The sequence below is a fragment of the Rhinopithecus bieti genome, unplaced genomic scaffold (genome assembly GCF_001698545.2).
Source record: "Rhinopithecus bieti isolate Rb0 unplaced genomic scaffold, ASM169854v2 scaffold_3764, whole genome shotgun sequence".
NCBI lineage: Eukaryota > Metazoa > Chordata > Mammalia > Primates > Cercopithecidae > Rhinopithecus > Rhinopithecus bieti.
Window position 1 is genome coordinate 987,058 of NW_016804367.1, and position 15,883 is coordinate 1,002,940.

The window sequence follows — 15,883 nt, forward strand, 5'->3', positions numbered from 1 at the left end:
GTTGGACTGTGAATTTATTCTTATTTTAATTTTGAAAAGCATTTGAAGTAAATCGAATCTTACTGACATTATGTGGAGAAGTTGACTTCGTGTAAAAGACATTAATGTTTCAGCTGATTTCTGGTATGGTTCAGGGCACCTAGAAAATATCTTGTACTATAAAAAATTCTGAAGGATTTGCTGAATACAGACTACTATAGGTCTTTGTTTTCTGGATAAGGTGGTTTGGGAAGGTAAAATATAGAGCCATAGAATGCTTTTGAGTGATATGTGTGAGTGAGAGTAGAATTTTATGGTTCTGATTTTCTGTTTTAAAATTGATACATAATATTTTACATATTTATTGGGTACATGTGATATTTTGTTACATTGTGTGGAATGTGTCATGATCAAGGAAGAGTGATTAGATTGTCTACCACTTTGTGTATTTGTCATTTCTTTATGTTAGGAACAATTTAAGTCCTCTCTTCTAGCTACTTTGAAATATATAATACATTGTTGTTAACAACAGTTACTATGCTCTCCTTTGACAACAGAGTATACCTATTTTCTAATCTTATGTTTGTACCTGTTAAGCTACTGCTCTTCATCATCCCCCACTACCAACCCACCCTTCCCAGCCTCTAGTATTGATTATTCTACTTTCTATGAGAGAATATTTTTAGCTTCCTCATATGAGAACATGCAATATTTGGCTTTATATGCCTGATTTATTTCCCTTGAAACAGTGACCCCCCTAGTTCCATTCATGTTGCTGCAAATGACATGATACCATTAATTTTATGCCCTAATTACTTTATTATTCCATTGTGTATATACATACCTTTTCTTTATCCATTCATCTATTGATAAACAGTTAGGTTGATTCCATGTTTTGGCGACTGTGAATAGTGCTGCAATATCTCTTCAATATACTGATTTCCTTTCCTTTGGATGAATACCCAGTAGTGAGATTGCTAACTGTATGGTAGTTCTATTTTTAGTTTTACATTCAAGTTTATGATTGATATGTGTGGTTTTGTTCCTGCCATATTGTTATTTTCTGGTGGTTTTCTATATTCTTTTGTCCTTTCTTTTTCTCTTATTGTTTGTCATTGTGGTTTGGTGGTTATCTGTGGTTGTACTATGAGTCCTTTCTCTTTCTCATTTGTGTGTTTGCTTTATCATTGAGTTTTGTATTTTCATGTGTTTTCAAGATGGTAAAGGTCGTTCTTTTGCTTTCAGGTTTAGAGTTCCCTTGATCACATCTTGTAGGCTGGCTTACTGGTGATGAATTCCCTCAGCTTTTACTTACCTGGGAAATACTTTATTTTTCCTAAATTTATGAAAGATTTTTTTTTTCTGGATATATTAATAGTGAGTGTCCTTGACTGGCAGGTTTTTTTCTTGTAGCATTTTGAATTTATCATCCCATTCCTGGTCTGTAAGGTTTCTACTTAGAAATCTGCTGTTAGTCTAATGGGGGTTTCTTTATAGGTGATTAGTCACTTTTCTGTTATTCAGGATTCTTTTTTTGTCATTGACTTTAGACATTTTGGCTATAATATCCCATGAGAAAGACTTTTTGCGTTGTATCTGCTTAGGGAGTACTGGTCCCCCTGCATCTGAATGTCTAGTCTCTTGATAGACTTTGGAAGTTTTTATTTATTATTTCATCAGTTTTTGGAACTCTTATATTCTCTTCCTTTGGGGATACAGATGATTAGTATATTTGATTGCTTTATGGTGTCCCATAGATCACAAAGGCTTTGTTTATTTTTTATTTCTTATTTTTGCCTGACTGGGTTATTTCAAAAGATGTATCTCCAAGTTCTGACATCTGGTTCTTATGCTTGGTTTAGTCTATTGTTGATGCTTTCTAATGTATTTTGTAGGCCAGGCACGATGGCTTATACCTGTAACCCCAGCACTTTGGGAGGCCAAGGCAGGCAGATCACTTGAGGCCAGGACTTCGAGACCAGCCTGGCCAACATGGTGAAACCCCATCTCTACTAAAAATAGCTACTCGGGAGACTGAGGCAGGAGAGTTGCTTGAATCCAGGAGACAGAGATTGCAGTGAGCAAAGATCACACTCCAGCCTGCACTCCAGCCTGGGCAACAAGAGCGAAACTCCGTCTCCAAAAAAAAAAAAAATATATATATATATATATTAGGTGGGTGTAGTGGCACATGCCTGTAATCCCAGCTACTCTGGAGACTGAGGCAGGAGAAGCGCTTGAACCCAGTAGGCAGAGGTTGCTTTGAGCCAAAATTGTGCCACTGCACTCCAGCCTGGGTGGCAGAGTGAGACCCTATCTCAAAAAAAAAAAAAAAAAATCAAATGTATTTTGTGGTTCAGTCAATTAATTCATCTCCAGAATTTCTGTTTGGTTCTTTTTTTGTGATATATATCTCCTTGGTAAAAGTTTCATTCATGCCCTGCATTGTTTTTCTGATTCCTTTGTATTGTTTTTCAGAATGCCTTGTATCTCACTGAATGTCTTTAGAATCAATAATTTAAATTCTTTTCCGGGATTTCATGACTTTCTTTTGATTGGAATCTGTTTCTGGAGGATTATTTTGTTAGTTTGGAGGTGTCATATTTTCTTGCTTTTCATTTTTTCTTTGTCCTTATATTGATATCTGAACATCTGGTATATCAGTTGTTTGTTCCAGTTTTTTGAATTTGCTTTTGTATGGGACTTTTTCCTGAAGATGAGTCATCATTACTGGTTGGGTAGGGCACTTTGGCCTTTTTCTGGGTACATGCACTGGTGTAGTCTTTGTGTGATTTTTTGTTGTTATTGTTGTTGTTGTTGTTTATAAACAGCATCAGTAGTATCTGAGATTTGCTCATTGGCTTAGTGTGCAATTATTAGTGGAGGCTGTGTTCTATTTTTGCTGAGGACTGGGACTCTAGGTAGTCTAGTCTTTGGATCGCAGTGATGGCAGTAGTGAGCTGACCATGCCTGTCCTTGGGCTCCAGAGTGGTGTGCACTGGCAGCAATTTTAGCTGGTCCTGGTGGACTGATTCATGGCCTCTAGTTGGCCTACTCAGATGCTGGTAGTAGCCATCATGGGCCAGGTAGATGGGCAGGTTTGCAAGCCCCTGGGTAGCCAGTGTGGCATGAGTGATGACTGTGACAGTGGCAGGATGACCCTCTGGGTCCCAAGCGGTGCACACTGTTTTTGGCAATGGCTGAGATCGTCTAGGTGTTCCAGTCTCCCAACTTGAAGGTGGTGTATACAGGTACATGCCAGCTCTGGTGGTAGTGGCTGTGAGTGTAGGCCCAATCTCATTCCCTGGGGAGGAGCATTCAGGTGCCAATAGTGGTGGACTGGGCTGGGCAGTCTTCTGGGCCTCAAACTGTGTGCTCTGGCATGGGAGGAGGAGGGGCAGAGTCAGGCCTGTCTTGCTTGCCTCAGGCTCCCAGATGATGTGAACAAGTGCCGGCTGTGGTAGGCAGGGGCAGAGTGGTCTCCAGGCCACTAGTAGGATGCTTGGGTTGTGGAAGGTAGTATCTGTACTTCTGCCCTGCTACTTGGGGCTTGGGATGATGCTGCCATCTGTGATGGCACCCTAGCTGGCAGGTGGGGAGCATGTACACCACTCACACCTCAGCCCAGTGGCACTCATGCCTCAGCCCCAGTGCTGCTGGGCTTCAGGATAGTGCACAGTCTATTAGGGGAATGGTTCCAGAATGGCATCTCGTTTGTGCTGCCGTCCCAAAGACTAAGTCATGTCTCTGCCCTTGATATAGTTTGGCTGTGCCCCCATCCAAATCTTATCTTGAATTCCCATGTGTTGTGGGAGGGGCCTGGCAGGAGGCAATTGAATCATGGGGGCAAGTCTTTCCCATACTGTTCTCGTGGTAGATGAATAAGTTCACGAGGATCCTTATGATTTTTTTCATTTTTTATTATACTAAGTTCTAGGTACATGTGCATAAGTGCAGGTTTGTTAGCATATGTATATTTGTGCCCATGTGGTGTGCTCACCCATCACTCGTCAGCACCATCAATTCTCATTTAATCAAGGTATACTACCCAATGCAATCCTTCCCCCTCCCCCCTCCCCATGATAGGCCCCAGTGTGTGATGTTCCCTTCCGGTCAAGTTGATCTGCTGTCAGTTCCCACCTATGGAGTGAGAACATGCTGTGTTTGGGATTTCTATTATTGTGATAGTTTGCTAAGAATGATGGTTCATGCATCCATGTCCTACAAGGACACAAAACACTCATCCTTTTATGGGATGCATAGTTTCCATGGTGTTATGTCCACATTTCTTAATCCAGTCTGTCACCAGATGTGCATTTGGGTGATTCTTAGTCTATCTATTGTGAATAGCTGCAAATAAACATACTGCTAATCTACTCATCTGAAAGGGCTAATATCCAGAATCTACAAGAACTCAAAATATACAGAAAAAAAAACAACCCATCAAAAAGTGGGGGAAGGATATACAGACATTCAAAAGAAGACATCCATACGCCAACAGGACATGAAGAAAATGCTCATCCATCGACTGCCATCAGAGAAATGAAATCCAAACACAATGAGTACACTACTATCTCACACCAGTGTGAAGCAATCATAAAAAATCAGGAAACAACGTGTTTGAGAGGATGTGAGAACTAGGAACAACTTTTACTGTGGTGGGTTGTAAACTAGTTCAACCATTATGGAAAACATGTATGGCAATTCTCCAAGGATCTAGGAACTAGATGTACATAATGACCGCCATCCACTACTGGTATATACCCAAAGGATTATAAATTATTCTACTACAAAGATCTGATGATTTTAAAAGGAGGAATTCCCCTGCACAAGCTCCCTCTCTTTGCCTGCTGCCATCCATGTAAGACGTGACTTGTCCTTCCTTGCCTTCTGCCGTGATTGTGAGGCTCCCCCAGCCACGTGGAACTGTAAGTCCAATTAAACCTCTTTCTTTTGTAAATTGCCCATTCTCAGGTATGTCTTTATCAGCAGTGTAAAAACAGATTAATACAGCCCTACATCCAGTAGCTTGTGACAGCTCGTTTCTAAGTCCTGGGGGCAGCAGCCTGTGTTTCTCTTGTATTTTAGCCCTGCAGCTGCTAGGCTCTAGGACAGCTCACAGTCTGTAGGGGAGGGAGTTCTAAAGTGATGCCTTGCCATAGCTGCTTAAGTCTCAGAGAACATGAGGGACCCAGGGGAAGCTTTCTCTCTTGGGTGGTGTGTGGTACAATCTCCCAGCAGCTCCTTACGTTAGTTTCAGGGCTCATGAGGGTTGAGGAGCTCTTTCAGTGGCCTGGTATTATAGGGATCCATGGTGGTAACCTGGACAGCTGACAGTCTCTCACTTACCCTTTCTCTATATTGAGAAGTATCTCTTGGGTGCCAGTCCTTGCTGAACAGGCCATCTTGCTTCCTCCACCTTCCTTGCTTTAGGTGTTGTCTGTCAATTTCCTTTTGAATTCCAGTGTTCTCTATTGACTGATCTATTCAATGTATGATTATCTATCTGCTCTTTGGTTTTTCTTAGTGGAGGAAGGGAGTACAAAATGCCCCTAGTCAACTATCTTGAAGCTGCAAATTGATTGTCTCTGGTTCTTATTTTCTTTTCTGTCAATGTAACAGATACCCTAAGTTGTTACAATAAAAGTTGATTCTTGAAAGCTTACTCCTTTAAGTAATGAGTAAAGCTCCAAATCTACATGTACAATGTAGTGGTTGTAATCTTATGGATAGATTTAGAATTAGTTTTAAAATTCACTACGTGATAGATACTTTTCTGGGGATTTTCACGAAGTGTATCATGTTATCGTCACTCTGACTCTCTGATATAAGGTAGGCATTGTTTTCATACTCTTAAAATGAGGCATGAAACCCAGATCCATTGTCTTTATATAGTTGGACCAGAATACTATATTTAACAAGTGGCAGAATTTGAAATTGAACCCCTGCTTGTTTAAATTTACATTTGATGGTAATGATGTTGTTGTTGATGATGGTATTAGTAATAATAGTTGATTTCTATTTTAGTGCCTTGCATGTAATATCTTATATAATCTTTAAAACAATATTATGAAAGAGGCACTTCAGACATATTAGGAATCTGAGACTTAGAGAGATTAAGCTGTGTGCCCAAGGTGCTTGGGCCTGGAATGTATAATGCAGATTTATTTGTCAACAAGATCTATAAACTACTGTATGCCACCACCCTCTAAAGCTGGTCCTGTTTCTTTACACCTGAATCTAGAATGGACTATAAGAATGGGAAACATATAGTTTGACAATATCTGTCAAATTTGTGAATACAAATTATATTTTATCATAAATTGATTATCAACTAAAAACTATTCATTTCATATAGACAAATTGTTTTATTGACTAAAAGCTACTCCTTTCTGTATTCAGGTATTTCCTGCTATTTTCAAATGAAAGTAGTATTTGTGAAATCATTTAATTGTTGAAGAACTAATACAAATTTTAACTAATTGGATTAGCGTCCTTTCTGATGTAACACTGTTGAAGGATTTTGAAGTATCTCTGAAATATTCTGAGTGAATCATAATTGTAGAAACAATGATACTATTAAAAATCAAAAATGAAACCAAATATAAACTTTAATTGTTTTGTACTTCCTTTTTCAGATCATTCTCATCTTGGCTGCTGCCGACCCAAGGATTATAAGGTGTGTAGAATGAATTGTAGAATAATAATTGTTCTGACTTTCAGACAACAACATGAGTCTATTTCATATACGTATATCAGATAGGGATTATCAAATTCATTTAGTAAAATATGTAAAAACAATAATTGTCATATCATATGTTATTTTGGTTACTTTGTCAGGCGTACATTTAATGTCTTTCTACAAGTATTTTGTGACTTTTGGTTATTCATTTGTGTTAATTAATTATTGAATATATTAGTATATGTTTATGTGTGTGCATGAGAGAGAGAAATCAGTTTTATGCGGTAATATCTTGCATGGTATTATTTCCAAATTTCAGTCATTCTCAGAGCACCCTCATAATTTTTGCAGGTATATATGTATGTATACCTTTTGCAGCATTTGCATATATTTATGATCTTTTCCTTAAATTCGCTTTCTTTCTGTTTGTTTACTCACCATGATAAATGAAAATCCAGTATCACATGCTTTACATGTATGACAGCCTTAAAAATATAGTGAAAATAAAGCAATGTTTCTAAATTTTGGCTAGATACTGTTTTGCTAAAGGCTCCGAGGTGTGCTCTCTGTTTCTTAAAATGAGAAGTAATGGTAGACAGGTGTAAAAGACATACCAATAGCTAACTGAGAATTTCCTATTGAAAGATAATTGAAAATATATGTTTCCTGGTGATTCAGTATTATTTCATGTATGTTCATGTGCCATGTAAAATCTGTCTATCTTCTAAAATCATTTTGGGTACCATATTATTTGCCATATCACCTGTAGTCCATGTCCTACATTTTGAGAAGAAGTGTCTCACAGCTTATCTTTTCTGTCCCTAAGTGAAAGCATCTTGATAATAAGTGTTATTATATGTGGGAAAACCAAAGAAAAACCATAGCTTTTCTTAAAATATCATTGTTTATGTGCTTACTTAAACTATTTATTTACTTAAACTATTTTGTGCTACTATTAAACTATTTTGTGCTACTGGTACTGAATACCATAATACTTTGCCATACTTTGACTATGATAAAAGAAATATAGCACAATTACATAATGAGTCAAGGCACTGTTTAGGGACACAGATCTACGAGTGCCGGAATCATCTAGGTGAAGCTTTATAAATATTTATTCTAAGCCTACTAAATTGAAATTGCTGAGTATGGAGACTGGAATTTTCTATTTTTACGAAGTTTCTGGGTGATTCTTATGCATCTCTTTTGCCACCTATCTAAGGGTTCATAATTGAGAGCCACTAGTGTAGACTATGAATATAGCACTTTATATAGATAGGGTTGTTCCTGTATAGCAGGAGTCCCCAACTCCCGGGCCACAGATGAGTAGTGGTCTGTGGCCTATTAGGAACTGGGCCACATCGCAGGAGGTGAGTGGCAGGTGAGTGAACATTATGGCCTGAGCTCCACCTCCTGTTAGATCAGTGGCAGCATTAGATTCTTATAGGAGCACAAACCCTACTGTGCTGTGCATACGAGGGATCTAGGTTGTGTACTCTTTATGAGAATGTAACTAATGCCTGATGATCTGAGGTGGAACAGTTTCATTCTGAATCCAGACATCCTCCCCGCCCTCTACCAGTTTGTGGAAAAATTGTCTTCCACTAAACCGGTTCCTGGTGCCTAAAAGGTTGGTTACTTCTGCTGTATAGTGTTTATATATAGAGTTGTTCCTTTTTTAAGGCCCTCACTAGAGGAGAGTGGGCCTCGCATAATTAGTCCAGTTCCACCCTAACATTTAACATTTATGCAAACACATACACATGTGCATTGGTATTTGTTATACACATGAACATAGTATGGCAAGGACCTATTGATCTTGCTTATTGATAATAATTGGTAGTACATAGCATATTGTCTGACATATAGTAGGAATTCCTAACATATGCATATTATCTAAGTGTATTATTAAGAGAAAATAAGTAAACCAAATCTATATAGAATGAAGAGCAAGTACTAATCTTTATCCTAAGGCAGCTATAATCTTGCTGTAAGTTGGCTGGTCCATTTAAAGACAGGTGTTAAGAGCCCTCTTTTCCAAATGAATTCCACCAAAAACTGCATTTCAACACCTTTAATTCCTTCCCACTCCCATCTCTGGATTCCTTAACATCAGGGCTTCCCTTGGGGGGCAGTAGATGGTAAGTTGACAGAATTATTCTTGTATTCAAGAGGCAGATTTTCATATAAATATATCTGCAGCATTTAACATGAAAATAAAAAGGATTATTTTCATACAGGTACATAGTAGTTAGTTAATAAATATTCAGGTAATAGAACACTCTAGGACTTCTATACAGAAAAGAGCCATGAAGCTGGGAGTGCTTGCAGAACATGTTCTAGAAAAGTGGGACCTTGCATGAGTTCTTTGAATGAATATACTTTGCATAGGCAAGAGAGTTCTTTCCTGAGCTTCTTACCTTTTCTTTTTTCTCCAGCTGTATTAAGGTGTAATTGACAAAAATTTTATATACTTATGGTACAACATGATGTTTTCATATATGTATACATTGTGGAATGGTTAAATTAAGCTACTTAACATATCTGTTACTTCACATACTTATTTGTTGTGGTGAGTTTTATTTTCACAGTTTTTTAAGGCTATCATATTCGTAAAGCATGTGATACTGAATTTTCATTTATCATGGTGAGTTTTATTTTCATTTTATTTTTTAAGGCTATCATGCATGTGAAGCGTATGATACTGGATTTTCATTTATCATGTCACCATGATAAATAAATAAAGAAGAGAAAGTGACTTTAAGAAAAAGAGCATAAGATATGTGCAAATACTGCAAAGATTATGAGGGTGCTCTGTGAATGACTGAAGTTTGGAAATACTACCATGTAAGGTGTTACTGAATGTAACAACTGGTTTTCTCTGCTAAGACAAATCTGTCTTAGCAGTTTTCAAGTATGTGATATATTGTTAGTTATAGTCATCATGCTGTAAAATAGATCTCCAGAATTTTTTCATCCTGTCTACCTGGAACTTTGTACCCTTTGACCAACATCTCTGCATTCTGCCCACCATACCCCAATGCCCCCTGGCAACCACCATTCTGCTTTCTGCTTCTATGAGTTTGACTTTTTTAGATTCCACATGTGATATTGTTTGGCTCTGTGTCCCCACCCAAATCTCATCTCGAATTGTAATTCCCACGTGTCAAGAGATGGACAATTCCCACCTGTCAAGAGAGAGAGAGGTGATTGGATCATGAAGGTAGTTTCCCCCTTGTTGTTCTCGTGATAGTAAGTTCTCATGAGTTCTGATGGTTTTATAAGCAGTTTTCCCCACTGTTGCTTGCTCTCTTGCCTGCCACCATGTAAGATGTGCCTGTTTCTCCTTCTGCCATGATTGTAAGTTTCCTGAGACCTCCCCAACAATGCAGAACTGTGAGTCAATTAAACCTCTTTTCTTTAAAAATTACCAGTCTTGGGTATGTCTTTATAGCAGTGTGAAAACAGACTAATATAACATGTAAGCATGATCATGCGACATTTGTCTTTCTGTGCCTATCGTATTTAACTTAACATTATGTCTTCCAGCTTCATGTTGTTGTATAATGAGTGACAAGACTTTCTTCTTTTAAAGGCTGAATAGTATACCATTGTATGTGTATGTGTATGTGTATACTACATTTTCTTTATCCATTTATCAGTTGATAGGCGATTAGGTTGATTCCATATGAGCTTACCACTTTCTTGAAATCCCTTGTGATTTGGTTTGGCTCTGTCCCCAGCCAAATCTCAACTTGAATTTCATCTCCCAGAATTCCCACGTGTTGTAGAAGATACCCAGGGGGAGATACTTGAATCGTGGGGGTCGATCTTTCCCATGTTATTCTCATGACAGTGAATAAGTCTCATGAGATCTGATGGGTTTATCAGGGCTTTCCGCTTTTGCTTTTCCTCATTTTCTCTTTCTGCCACCATGTAAGAAATGCCTTTCACCTCCCACCATGATTCTGAGGCCTCCCTAGCCATGTGGAACTGTAAGTCCAATTAAACCTCTTTTTCTTCCCAGTCTCATGTATGTCTTTATCAGCAGTGTGAAAACAGACTAATACACCTTGCTAAATACAAATAAAAACCAGCACAAAGTACTGTTCTTCCAATTTATTTCCCTAGAGATATAAGCTTGAAAACCATGTGATCTGCCTTCAAGTTATTGTAGGCTATAGTTTTATTAAATATTTTGCCACTGTATTACAGACATCTTAAATTTTCTATTCGAAAATAGCTGTTTCCCATGCTGCCTGCCTCCAACTGATAAGCCAATGCGTATATCAATTTCTGTTAAGGCTGGTACATTAAGATAACAATTTGTAAACTCATTGAGGTAATGCTATTTGATATACCAGTAACCCTCCAACTGTTGGAAGCTTAATATAATAGAAATTTGGTTTTTAATTACACAACAGGCCGGGCGCGGTGGCTCAAGCCTGTAATCCCAGCACTTTGGGAGGCCGAGAGGGGTGGATCACGAGGTCAGGAGATCGAGACCATCCTGGCTAACACGGTGAAACCCCGTCTCTACTAAAATACAAAACTAGCCGGGCGAGGTGGCGGGCGCCTGTAGTCCCAGCTACTCGGGAGGCTGAGGCAGGAGAATGGCGTAAACCTGGGAGGCGGAGCTTGCAGTGAGCTGAGATCTGGCCACTGCCCTCCATTCCGGGGGACAGAGTGAGACTCCGCCTCAAAAAAAAAAAAAATTACACAACAATTAAATTGTGGATACTTTTGATCTGTGTGCTATTTTCTCCATGTTGTGACCCATCTTAAGGCTTTGGCTTACCCTGAGGCCTTGCTGTCTTCTTCACATGGTAGGAAATGATGGAAAATATGGAGAAGCCTTATCTGTTTCTTAAAAGCCTGGGCCTGGGATTGACACACCATTCTTACCTACATTCTATTGCCAATAACTAATCACATTCTGTCACCTAGATGCAAAGATTACTTCTTAGCAACAATTTTACTCTGGAGGAGGAAAAGCTGAATTGTGGTGGACAGCCAGCCATTTCTATCACACCCATAATATTCTGTTCCTTTCCGCTCCTAGTATCTCTTTATCTCTTTAAAAAAGATTATGTGACCAACACTATTATGCTAGAAATATAAAATTAGCAAAACTAGAAATTGTCTCTGCCCTCATGGATATTTCATGGTAGTAAAGGAAGGAGACATACTAACAAAATCACAAACATTCATACGTACTTGGAACTGTGATACATATTATGGAGGATATACATATTGCTTTGATATTATATACTGAGATGGTGTGACCTGGTTGAGGAGAATGGAAAAGGTATTTTGAGGATGTTGAGCTTTGAAGATGAATAGGGGAGGGAAGAGCATGTGCAATAGAAAAGGTAAAATAGCATTTAGTAAGGTTTGGTGTCTAAGCAACTAAAAGATTGGTGTTGCTGGAAGTAAAGACATGAATAGGTACATGGTGTAAATTGAGCCTGTAGAAGCAAGTAGGGATCAAATCTTTTAGGCCATATTGGAGATTTTGGTAATCATACTAAGTACAATGGGAGCAAGTGAAATGATTTTAAACAGCAAGGTGACATGGCTAGATTTATACTTTGAAAATATCACTGTGAATTGCAGCATGGAAAATGAATTGCACTGGGAAAAGAGTGAATGGTAGTAGACAAGTTAGTAGGCTATTGAATAGTCAAAGTGAGAAGTGATAGATTAGATTGGGGTAGTAGTAATGGAGGGTGATAGCAGTAGAGATATTAGACAGATATTTAGAATTAATGTTGGAAAAGTAGACCTGAAAAATGGAAACAATGTGCTGTGTGACGATGTTTTGGTCAGCGATGGACCACAAATATGGCAGTAGTTTTGTAAGATTATAATGTCTATTTTTAGTGTACTTTTTCTATGTTTAGGTCTGATACACAAATCCTTATCACTCTGTTACAATTGCTTACAGCATTCGGTACAGTAACAAGTTGTACAGGTTTGTAGCCTAGATACAATAGGCTATACCATTATAGCCCAGCTGTGTTGTAGACTCTACAGTCTAGATTTATGTAAGTACACTCTATGATGTTTGCATGGAGACAAAATCGCCTAATGATGCATTTCTCAGAAGGTATCCCTATTGTTAAGCAATGCATACTTATCAATGAGAACACATGACTGAATGTGTTCTTATAGAGAAAAATTTGATGTTTTGAAGATGTTCTCTACCTAGAGTAATTTAAAATTAGGTAGATCCCAGTAAAACACTTCTAGGCTTTTTTATTTTATTTTATTTTTTTAATTCCAGGAGCTAGGCAAAAATAGCCAGGAAGGCTTTGAAATCAGAGAGAATTAAAAGGAACTTAGCTCTACAATGTTAAGAAAAATTATTAGATTTCTGATTTTCACAACTCAGTGTTTGATGATAACATTTGTTGATACAGGAAAATGTACAAGGACTAGGCTGGAGTTCACAGAATTCTAAATTTTTCTGCACATTTCTGTTTATCTTGTTTAGGCTTTGGAGAGTCTCTGTCAGTGTTTGTTAGCCCAGAAGCTTAAAAATCACAGACCAGGGCTTAAAATCAACCACATGACACTTGTCCCATCCTGAAGGGGATTTACCTTTAAGGAAGTTACCTGAACTTTTGTTTCAGCAGGTTAGATGGGAAGAAAGGCAGGCAGAAGGAGGATAGAGCCTGAGGTGATGGAGGAACATAGCGACAGGAGATAAAGAATAGTAAGATAAATTGCTGTTTCGTTTCAAATTGAGAATGGTGAAGGGTATCTCAAAGGAAACTGGTTGGTTGAACTTTTATAGTTTTGTAATTTGCCTGGCTGACAAACTTTTAAGGGAAGGAATTTTTAGAATCTGAATTAAAAAATAAATTTTGTCATAGCAGTTAGGAAATATAGACCACTGGATGTGTGAGATTTTGCTTCTTTCCATTCTAAGGTACCTTTCAGTTTTATTTATATAAAAAATTCTCCAGAGTTGCCATTGTAAGTCTAAAACATCCTTGGTGAAATCATGCTGTTTAGAAAAATAAGTGTATGAAGTTCTAGTATGAATACATGTAGGAAGCTTGAATATAACTTGGAAGGGGCGTAGGCCTAGACTGAAATAAATCCATGAGTCTGGCAGTATTAGTCAAATCTATTACTTGTGCGCATTTTGTCTTTGTGCCTCATTTTAGTAGTTGCTTATTTCAAATTGAAGACTGGACACATTTGCAATTCTAGAAACATGGAAGATTTGGAGGCAGTCTCTCCCAGAGGATTTCTCTCATGAAGAAAACAATTTAAAAAAAAACAAAAAAACAGAGGAACGTTTTCATGGTATTTTGACAAGTGACCCAGGGCAAAGTTTTTACTATAAGGATGTTGGTACAATGAGAACAGCTGAACCTGTGAGTCTTTGGTCCTGGCTCAAAAATGGATTTAGTAGCTTTTGTCTGTTCACTTCTCTAGAAACTTTCTTTTATAGACTCCCCTCAAAAGGTGACAAAGACAGAGGGATACATATTAGTATTTTTAGTAATGAGACACATTTCTCCCTGGCATACAAATTTTCAAATATAATCAAATAATAGGTTACTGAAAGTGTTCTGCATTTCTGAAAGACAGAGTAACTCAGTGATTGAGAGCTTAACCAAAGGAAATTGGAGCTGAGATTCAGTACCAAGACCCACTTCACCATTATAGCCAGAGAGACACCTGGAGAAGCTAAAAGAAGTCACAGAGGAATTTGGTATTTCTAAGTTGAAGATCTTAGCTGTGGTGGCAAAAGGGCCTATTGGATCTTACTGGACTTCTAGGATTGTCAGCTGCCATCTGGTCAGAAGTCCATCGCAGTAACTGAATAATCTGTTGATATCATGCAAAGCTGAGTATGACATAATACAGTATGGGAGAGCACCACCTTGACAGTCTTAGTGTTGTCTCTGAAAGAGGAAGGTTAATGGCTGATATTTATATGATTTTGGGAACTGGGCTTGAGTGTTTTAAGAGAGCTTTCAATGTGGGAATCTAGTAGGCAAAGTTTGTGATATAAAAGTTTAGGATTAATGGAATAAAGGCCTGGGTCTTAAAGAAAGTCTTGACAAGTAAACACTATTTTGATAAGGAAGGGATTTGTTCAGTTGAGTGATCTGTTGTCCTGAGAAGGGAACTGTTTGCCAGGATTCAGAATCTGTTGTTTTGAGAAGGTAGCTGATTGATGATTGAGCAGTCTGTTGCTCAGGTAAATGATTTATGGGAAGGTCTTGAAGAAAATAATGAAGGTTTATAGCTTTATTTTCCTGGGTAAGAATTGAGGAACTCATGAGAATGTCATGTTTTAGTAGGTAGGTCTTAGTTCTTTGTTATGATAGTTAAGCCATATGAATGCGTATGGTCTCAGTTCTCATGTCTTCACTAAAGTTACATATTTTTCCATTAGTGTGTTGTACATTGTTTATTAGACATATTCCTAGAAACCTTGTGGCTTGTTCCTATTGTGAATGCACTTGTTTTTTTTTTTGGTAAAATTACATTTTTGTTGTTTTACTGATGTATAGGTTTGGAATTGATTTTTGTTTGACAATCTTGTAATAGATGTTCTTGGATTTTTTTATAGCGGTAAACTTATCATCTACATATAAAGAATTTTATTTTTGCCTTTCGTAATATTTGTCTCAGCTTACCAGGATCTTCAGTACCACAAATAAAAGTGGCAATAGTGAATGTGGCAGAGACATTTCTTACTTATTGGCTATACACACACTTTCCCATACTTCTAAGCCCAATTGCCGGTAGATGGGGCCTAGTTCTAGCCAAGAGACTGTGCATGGAAATTATGTGGGTCAGTTCCAGGGCAAAGCATAGAAGAATTAACATAAACATCGATATGTTTAGCTGTGTCCCCACCCAAATTTCAACTTGAATTGTATCTCCCAGAATTCCCCTGTGTTGTGGAAGGACCCAGGGGGAAGTAATTGAATCATGGGGACTGGTCTTTCCCATGCTGTTCTCCTACTAGTAAGTAAGTGTCAAGAGATCTGAGGGCTTTATCAGGGGTTTCTGTTTTTGCTTCTTCCTCATTCTCTCTTGCTGCCACCATATAAGAAGTGCCTTTTGCCCTCAGCCATGAACGTGAAACCTCCCCAGCCTTGTGGAACTGTAAGTCAAACTTCCTTTTCTTCCCAGTCGTGTGTATGTCTTTTTTTTTTTTTTTTTTTTTTTTTTTTTTTTTTTTTTTTTTTT

General features: G+C 38.0%; 1 protein-coding gene across 1 annotated transcript in view; it reads left to right on the top strand.

Moving 5' to 3' along the window:
- The window catches only part of SPATA6 (spermatogenesis associated 6), a 127,229-nt gene that overhangs the window by 21,820 nt on the left and 89,526 nt on the right, over positions 1 to 15,883 (top strand). The window contains exon 6 of the mRNA XM_017867523.1: positions 6,618 to 6,658. Within this exon, the coding sequence (XP_017723012.1) occupies positions 6,618 to 6,658 (41 nt within the window). The remainder of the gene's footprint in view (positions 1 to 6,617; positions 6,659 to 15,883) is intronic.